Source organism: Triticum aestivum, chromosome 4D (genome assembly GCF_018294505.1).
Source record: "Triticum aestivum cultivar Chinese Spring chromosome 4D, IWGSC CS RefSeq v2.1, whole genome shotgun sequence".
Lineage (NCBI taxonomy): Eukaryota > Viridiplantae > Streptophyta > Magnoliopsida > Poales > Poaceae > Triticum > Triticum aestivum.
In genome coordinates, this window is record NC_057805.1 from 446,853,056 (window position 1) to 446,862,206 (window position 9,151).

The 9,151-nt window shown below is 54.3% G+C and overlaps 2 protein-coding genes across 2 annotated transcripts; both read right to left on the bottom strand.

Annotated features, from left to right (window-relative positions):
• Nucleotides 1-3,629: 3,629 nt before the first annotated feature.
• LOC123100261 (basic blue protein) lies at nt 3,630-4,294 on the bottom strand. The gene is made up of 2 exons (XM_044522211.1): nt 4,076-4,294; nt 3,630-3,995 (listed from the first exon to the last, which is right to left on the bottom strand). Exons 1-2 carry the CDS (start codon nt 4,242-4,244, stop codon nt 3,796-3,798), a joined length of 369 nt encoding a protein of 122 aa, XP_044378146.1. The 5' UTR covers nt 4,245-4,294; the 3' UTR covers nt 3,630-3,795.
• Nucleotides 4,295-5,226: 932 nt separating this feature from the next.
• On the bottom strand, nt 5,227-7,573 carry LOC123098497 (protein IQ-DOMAIN 19). Its single transcript, XM_044520497.1, has 5 exons — nt 7,279-7,573; nt 6,701-7,158; nt 6,388-6,630; nt 5,640-6,296; nt 5,227-5,537 (listed from the first exon to the last, which is right to left on the bottom strand). Exons 2-5 carry the CDS (start codon nt 7,127-7,129, stop codon nt 5,517-5,519), a joined length of 1,350 nt encoding a protein of 449 aa, XP_044376432.1. The 5' UTR covers nt 7,130-7,158; nt 7,279-7,573; the 3' UTR covers nt 5,227-5,516.
• Between the last annotated feature and the right edge of the window lie 1,578 nt (nt 7,574-9,151).

Sequence of the window (9,151 nt, forward strand, 5' to 3'; positions counted from 1 at the left end):
AGATGCGAGTTTATCTTTGAAGGGCGCGAGAGGAATGTTGATGCTCAAAATTTAGCAAAATTTGCTTCTAGTTTAGATGTTGGTCGCCACCTGTGGCTGGGTCTTCCCCATGACCCTTTTGTTATTCCTGTAAACCGCACTCCTAGTCTATAATAGTTGGTTTACCGCTCAAAAAAAAACTGGCGCCTGTGGCGCCAAATAGGAGAGCTCCTATACAGCGCTGCAGGCACCCGTTAACGATCCGGCGCCTGCAGCACTGCTAGCATGGGCCGGCCCACTAGCGTGCTGTCCCCATTTTTTTATGAAAATAAAAATATGAATTCAAGAAAGGTTTACAGACTTAAAGAAAAAAGGTTCATCCATTTAAAAAAAGTTCATATCTTTAAAAAAAGTTCATCAATTTGAAACAAAGTTCATTCAAATAGAAACAAAGTTCATCTAATTTAGAAAAAGTTCATTAAATTTGCAAAAAGTTCATAGAAATTTAAAAAAAGTTCATGGAACTGAAAAAAGGTTCATAAATAAAAAAAGTGCATCCATTTTCAAGACAAAATGATCATTAAATTTAAAAAAGGTTCATCAATATTCAAAAAAGTTCATACAATTTTTTTTTTAAAGCCGTCAACCGGCGCCAAGATGGGCCGGCCCATTTACGGACGCCACAGGCGCCCGTTAACAAAATGCACGTTAACTGGCGGCTGTGGCGCCAAATAGGAAATGCCCTTCCATCCAGTAGCACACGATCAATCAATTAGCCAGTGAACTAGATAAGGCCCAGTAGCACAGTACTAGCAACGTACTAGCCCAATATAAGCCCAAATGACGCTTAATCGTTCTTTTCTCCGTTTCACGTCGAGCTTATATCTTTCTAAAAAAAGAGCTTAGTGCATCTAACCACGCCTGTCATACCCATCTCAAATGATCGCGCAGGCCGTTCGGTCAGTGACTGGTCATAAAAAATCGACCCAACCAAATCTCTCAAACTGCGGACAAACGCCCGGGCTAACCGGCACCCCTCATATTCAGCCCAAATATAGAGTGAATATGGGACGGCCCGGGCATGCCCGGGCGCGTCCGCCTGACTGGCCCGGCCCACCACGGATCCCATAAAAAACCCCAATCCGGACGGCAAGCTCAAACCCTAGCTCATTCTCTCTCTCTCTCTCTCTCTCTCTCTCTCTCTCTCTCTCTCTCTCTCTCTCTCTCGCCTGGGTGTACCGCCGCTCTCTCACAACGGCAGAGACAGATGCTCGCCGGCTCCGACGAAAGAAAGCCAAGGCGCTCCGGCTAGCTATTGAGCAGTCGGAGCGCGAGGCGAAGGAAGCAGCAACGGAGAAGGCTCGGGTGGCAAGGCTGAAGCGGGAGCAAGACAGGGTGGTCCGTCGGATGAAGGGGCTCATCGTCCTATCCGACTCCGACTCAGACAGCGGCGACAGCTGCAGCTCGTCTTTCGATGACCAAGATCCTCCACCAGCCGCAGACGCCTACAGCTGCGCCGGCGACCGAAAGGGCAAAGGCCCGGCGAGGAAGTGGTGATTCCGGTCCCCCACCTCCTCAATGTTGATATTGTTTCTAGTTGTAGAAGTGTATGAACTTGTCTGTGGACGAACTATGATCTTTTGAATGTGGTGAAGTATGTTATGTCCATTTGTAGCCGATCTTGTGTTCCTTTGCAGCTCAATTTTGTTGTCCGTCATTTGATCACGTAGGATAGATCAACGTGTGCATGGGTAGTACAGATATAAGGCGCTGGATATGAGATAAGCAGATGTAGAATGACAAATATGAGGGGTGCCTTAGGGGCCGGATTTGACAAGTTCGACTGTAGATGCTCTTATGAATTTTTGTTTGCCAAAAATATAAGGCATGCATTGCATACCCTCGGCAGGCGTCAGTTCAAGAGGATGAGATGAGGTCACTTCCAGATATGAGATTGGGGAACGTTGTGTAGAGATTTTTTTTTGTTTTTTTTTTTGCGGGATATGAGTTCATGGGACACGTAGCAAACGGGAAGGAGGCCAATGCTTGCGTGGTCTCTCTGCAACATAGCCGATGTTGCACCTAAAAAGGTTGGATCGTGTTGCAAAACTGGTGTACGCATCTCTCTCTCCGTCCACTCCTCTCTCTCCCCGGTTCCGATCCCATTCATCACCATGAGGAGCTCCGGCAGCGATTCTGGCTCGAAGCTCGACTACGAGGAGGAGATGGCCCTCCGCATTGCGCTGGAGCGGTCCAAGGTGGAGACCGACGGCAGCTCCGGATCTGAAGCGTCACCGAACCTCCCGCGCCGGTGCAGCGCGGATGCCGGAGTTGGACCCTCCCGGCCCGCGCACAACGACGCCCGGTCAGCACAGTCCGCGCCGGCCCTGCATCGTCTCCTTCCCCCGCTGACTGCTCCTACAAGCGGCCAGCGCTGGGTGCTTGTGCCCGCACCTCCGGCCCGCATGTGCACTCCGGAGTCGGAGGCGCGCGCCGCGGGAGGCAGCGTGCACGGGAGAGGGAGGCGGCGCAGAAGTCCGCGCGCCGCTGCCACGGGACAGAGCCGGACGCCGATGAGGACGCGCGTCTCCTCGCCTGGGTGTGCCGCCGCTCTCTCACAACGGCAGAGACAGATGCTCGCCGGCTCCGACGAAAGAACGCCAAGGCGCTCCGACTAGCTATTGAGCAGTCGGAGCGCGAGGCGAAGGAGGCAGCGATGGAGAAGGCTCGGGTGGCAAGGCTGAAGCGGGAGAAGACAGGGTGGTCCGTCGGATGAAGGGGCTCATCGTCCTATCCGACTCCGACTCAGACAGCGGCGACAGCTGCAGCTTGTCGTCCGATGACCAAGATCCTCCACCAGCCGCAGACGCCTATAGCTGCGCCGGCGACCGAAAAGGGCAAAGGCCCGGCGAGGAAGTGGTGATTCCGGCCCCCTCCTCCTCAATGTTGATATTGTTTTTAGTTGTAGAAGTTTATGAACTTGTCTGTGGACGAACTATAATCTTTTGAATGTGGTGAAGTATGTTATGTCCATTTGTAGCCGATCTTGTGTTCCTTTGCAGCTCAATTTTGTTGTCCGTCATTTGATCACGTAGGATAGATCAACGTGTGCATGGGTAGTACAGATATAAGGCGCCGGATATGAGATAAGCAGATGTAGAATGACAAATATGAGGGGTGCCTTAGGGGCCGGATTTGACAAGTTCGGCTGTAGATGCTCTTATGAATTTTTGTTTGCCAAAAATATAAGGCATGCATTGCATACCCTCGGCAGGCGTCAGTTCAAGAGGATGAGATGAGGTCACTTCCAGATATGAGATTGGGGAACGTTGTGTAGAGTTTTTTTTTGTTTTTTTTTTTGCGGGATATGAGTTCATGGGACACGTAGCAAACGGGAAGGAGGCCGATGCTTGCGTGGTCTCTCTGCAACATAGCCGATGTTGCACCTAAAAAGGTTGGATCGTGTTGCAAAACTGGTGTACGCATCCCCTGTCCGATCACAGTTGATCCAACGACTAGTTCGACGATAGATGCGTGCGCTGGATTGTTAGGAACGCTCGAATTGTTCGTTTCCAGTGGAGTAGAGGGGTGCGGCGGTGCAGGGTGGAATCAGCAGACATGACGGGAGACCAAAATCTACCGGCATGGGATGGGGCAAAATCTAGTCTCATCGCCTTTTTACTCGCGCACCTCTAATGGTAAGAACAACCAGGACGTGCACACAAACATTACATCACCCTAGCACCCTCAGTTTATTTATCGTTCAACTAGCCAGCGAGAGAGTACGTCGCGCTATTTATCAATCAGTCAATCCTCCTATCTAGGCGGGATGCCGATCCTCATGCCCTTCTCGCAGTGGCCGGGGAAGGTGCAGATGAAGTAGGCCTTGCCGCCGGGCATCTCGAAGGTGTCGTTGCCGGAGGAGTGAAACGTGGCGCCGTCGGGGGCCTTGCACTCCATGTACCCGTCCACCTCCACCTTCACCACGTTGTGCGCTCCAGGTTCGTACTTGAACACTGACAACCAAATCACACAAATATTAGTATGACACGATCCAACAACTGGCTGCGTGTGATCGGTCCTGCGGGTCACTCACCGAGCTTGTCGCCGGGCTGGATCGGCTTGTCGTTCTCCCAGCCGGCGATGCCGAAGGTCCACCCCTTGTCGCCACCGACGATCCACTCCGTCGCTCGCACCGTGGTCACCGCGCAGCACCAGGCGAGAAGCAGCACGAGAGCGACGGTGCCCATGCTTGGTCGTGCCATTGACGCCTCCGATCGACAGTCCGGTTCACAGCTGGTAACACACACACAAGATCAATGCCGTACGTCAAGATGCCCTCGCTTTATAAGAGGCTTGATGGGCGGCATGGTATCCACCACGTACGGCAAGTGTCCGTCAGCGGTCAGCCCGTATAAACAAATCCATTGATTAGCGGAATCTGACATACTAATGCACCATTAAATGTGCGGTATTAACATTTGAAATCAAGAGACAAAATAAAACAGGGATACGCATCATTTGTTCCCATGCATTGGATGGCCGGATCAGATACCGTGTGCGGCAACGCATGCACATGGTCTCTTGATCCTTGTTTTTTTAGGCTATCTTGATCCGTGTTTGGCGGCCGGGAGAGGGACATGGGGAGAATATCAAGTGATACCATCACTCAAGTGCTCCCATGGTATCACTTTGAAAATTTCAATTCTAGACGTGTCAAAAAATCGAAATAATTTGTGAATGTTCATCACATATGTGTCTACAACCCCTAAAAAATTCAGATCAAAATCCGAAATATACAGAAGAAAAAAAAGAAGAGAAAATCCATATTTGAATAGTGTCGTTTTGACACTATTCATCCTTTTCTATTTATTGACACTATTCATGCTGAATTTCTCTTTCTTGTTTCTCTTTGTATATATCATATTTTGATCTGGATTTCTTAGAGGATGTAGACACACATGTGTGATGAACATTCACAAATTATTTCGAATTCTTTTGACACATCTAGAATTGAAATTTTCATAGTACCATTGGTACAAAATGTGCGGCCCGCACAGGGCCCCAGACATGGTCCAACGACAGTTAAGGATGCAGGCCCACAGCAAATTGTAATGACTGTTGTCCACAGCAACTGGTTGCTGGCCCAACCACAGTAACCTGGATGTCTCAAAAAAAAAGTAACCTGGAGGTTCAAGTTGAGTACTAGTATGTTGGGTGAGTACGTTGGAACTCTTGAGTCTTGACTGAGCAAATTGCGAGCTTATTACACCGTGCCACTAGTGATAAGCCAGTACATTTCTAATTACACTTGGTACCTCGGAGTCATCATGTCACAGATATGCACTATGTATAAAAAATGTACACTTGTACTTGACTCGAAGAGCCAAAAAAAAAAGAGTACTTGACTCGGACGTATGTACAACACTCTACTAGGCTCTGATCTCTTATCAACACACACACGAACGAGACTATCAAGCATTTTTCTCATGAGCATTTCATGAAGCTCCCGATGTGGCTTCTTATGTTGCAACTCATCAATACAGGCTCCTGCGCACCTGGAAAAAAAAGGACAAGATATGCCACGATATTAAAATGACAGCAGTGGTCATAATATGCAGTTGATCGATGTGTAAGATGCTTGAGTGTAGAGTTGTCACCTCGAATCCGACGAGCGAGCGGGTCCGGCTGTAGACGGTGGACACGGTGGTGGCCGCGGTGACCACGGAGCTGGTGGTGGACCCGCACTCGCTGTCCTTGAGCGACGCCGTCGACGTGTCCAGCCTCACCGACGTCGACGACGACCACGGCCGGTGGAAGAAGGGCGACTGGCGCGGCGCCGACCCGGCCTGCTGCTGCGACGACGACCGCTGCATCCTGGCGCCCCGCGGCACGCTCCTGTGCTCCGCCCCCTTCCTCCTGCTCGGTTGCCGCTCCAGGGCCTCCGCGGCCGCGCGCTGCCTCGGCGCGCTCTGGGACCGCGCCTTGGCCCTCGACGACTCGGTGTTGCTCATGTAGCTCGGGAACGGCAGGTCCGACCCCGCCGGCTCCGTCATGGCCGCCGGCGCGTTGTGGGAGTGGGAGTGCGGGCTGCTGTGCGCCGTCCCGAAGGACAGGCGGTCCTCCAAGTGCCAGCTGCTCGCCCTCGGGCTTAGCTCCGTCATGGCCGACGGCGCCGGCGAGGACCTGCCGCCGTGGTGGTACTCGACGGAGGAGAACTGCCTGTCGCCGCCCCTTGCCCCGCCGCGCCGCGCCGGCTGCTCGCCGCTGTCCATCTCGACGATCTTGACGTTCTCCTCGCTCGACCTGTCCATCTCCTGCATGTTCCAAGCCCAAATTCAACGATTAATATCGTGCCAAGTTCCGCTTGTCACCGCCGGCTGCTGCAAGTGAAGAAGGTGAGCTTACGTAGGACGATCTGCGGTGCCTCGAGTGCTGCGACGACGGCCGTGGCCTGGGCGGCGGTGTGTGGTGGGGGTGGTGGTCTTGGACTTGGAGGAAGCGCATGCGCTGCGCGCGCAGCTGGGACTGCGCCGCGAGCAGGGCCTGCATGCACCGGAGCGTGGCCTTGGCCTGCTTCCTCACCAGCTGCCCGCGCACCAGCGCCTGCAGCTTCACGATGCCCCTCAGCGCGCACAGCGCCGCTCTCGCCTGCGTGCATGCACGTCAGTCGGTCCCAAGAAGGCGAGCAGAAAAATGAAGTGTTTGGTCTGAATTATACCAGATAGCCTCTGAAGGATGCCTGAATCCTGACAGCCGCCGCTTCCTCGACGAGCTGGCTCCCCGGCGGCGGCGCCTTGCGGGAGGACAGGCGTGCCACAGTGGCCGCCGCCTGCGCCGCGGCGTCCGCCACGTCTGCCGCGGTCGCGGTCGCCACAGCCACTGCCACGGCGCGCTTCTTCTCGTCGAACCCCGCCTCGGACGTTGCTGACGACCGAGACGCGCCCACGCTGTCGACCTCACGCGGCACGACGCCGCGCCCCGGCTGCTCCGCCGTCAGCGCCACCGGCCGCCGGAAGCTCCACCTCTTCTCCTTGGGCGTCGCCCCAGGTCCCGGTCCCGGCGTCGCCTCGGCGTGCGGCCTGTCCTTCTTCCCATCCTTCCTGCCGCCGGCCAAGAAGTTCCTCAGCCACCTCCCCGCCCTCCCCATCGCTCCTTAGCCAACCGACCTCTGCTGCTCTGCGAAAATGAAACGCAACGTGCATGTACTCATCACCCTACTTGCCTTGCATCGGCGCCATGGATGAAGCGGCAGCAGAGCAGCCAACCGTAATTGTGCGCGTAATCTATGGTTAGCACCTAACAGATTCCGAGCACGCAGCGGCGGCCAACCACCACCGCCGAGCTACTCCAACGTAGCAGTCAACACCGGCGAGGTGCGCGCGAGTGGCCACGTGAAGCGGCTCGCGGAGAACATGGCATGGATCACCTCCATGGCTGTCAGAACCATTTTAATATCGGACGGGAAGGACCGCAGGAGGGTGCACGCACGTACACGGCCGGGTCCATGTCAATCATGGATCAGTTGGGTCGATCGGTTGGTTAGCCTTCGTGAGCAGCTGCCCTGCTCGCCATTCCTAGCTGGTCTCTGCCCTCAGGTTCGCCCCTGGAAGAATCTGAGGTTAAGTACCCTCTCTGTTTCTTTAATGGCGTTAGTTAGCTCGACAGAAAGCCTGCACAAGTTTGACATGTCAAAGACCTAGGATCCACGAGCTGCAAAGACAAAACCACGAACTACTCCATGGATTTTATACTGCCGATCAGATGCTTCTGTGCATGTTCCGTACGGATGTCATGTCAGGATTGGATTTGTGCGGCGATCACCGGTCGGCCTGAGGCCAAAAGAAGGAGAGCTCACATGTGCTGGATTTCTGGATTTTATGTACGCGATCACTGTTTGGGTTTTAATTAGGCCATCGAGGCCACAAGGAGAATCCAAGCATTTTCTTGCCACTGTGACAACGGTGCACGCGCCCCACCTCACCCTGTTCACTACGCATCCATCCACCGAACCTGAACCCGAGTACGGCGTCAGTACTCGCCCTAATCATCCGGAGCTGGTGGTACGTAGCTGCCGCTGGAACTACAGATCATGGCGTGTAATGCAGATGATACATCTGCATTTGGAGCAATGCCCCGCCTTGCGAGGGTGACGGCGACAATGCGTGACCGGAGAGTACTGCCACTGTCCGGCACTGTACTGCTTGCTGTCTTAGCTGGATGGCCGGAGCAGGCAGGAGACGGCAACATCATGATAGATAGGCCCCGGTGTGGGTGGTTTGGCCTGCTTGCTCGTTCGTCTTTAATGACCGCACGGAGCTATAGGGCTCATCGCACCTGCAGCGGCCGGCTGGTGCAGGGCCTCCGGCCGGCGGTGGACGTCTTCCGGCTAACTCCATCTGCATGCACATGAGGGCGTGTTTGGTTGCCGTAGTGAATAGTACCTGCGTTGCATACACATCTCAACCCAGTCTGACTCTGAAAAAATAGCCTCATATGCGACATCTACAAGTTGTTTGGTTGCCTGCATATAGACTTCCTGCATTAGGGGATCTACTTTGGCATGTTGTTTGGTTGTCTGCATTGTCTCGGCGCATACAACTACACGCTGTTTGGTTGCCTGCATGGGGTATGATTAACAGTTAGCACTTGCACTTAGCACACAAGGTTAAGAGCTAGCAGAGGAAGCGAAGAAGAAATGCAGTGTGCGCCGGACCATGGCGACTGCGGTGGATAGTGGCCGTGGCGCCGTATCCGACATGACGAGCATGGAGTCGTGGGCGAGCGACCCCGTCGGCGGCACGACGAGCGACACCGTCGGCGGCACGGCGAGCGACACCGTCGGCGAACTAGTTGCGGTGCTCGCGCAAAGACAGTGGACAGGGGAGGAGAATCCAGTGCTCGCGCCATGGTATTGTTCGTGCGGTAGGACGAGAGAGGAGGCCGAGATGATCGACGCCGGAAACGACTCCAGTGTAGTGGGACGAGAGAGAGGAGGCCGAGAGGAGGCCAAGATGATCGACCCCGTCGGCGGCGCGGCGAACTGCAGTGTGCGCGCCATTGCAGCGTCAGTACAGTAGGAGGACGACAGAGAGTGGGCCGAGATGAGTGACGCCGGAAACGACTCTAGTGTAGTAGGGCGCGGGCAAGGAGATCAAGGGGAAGGGTGTCG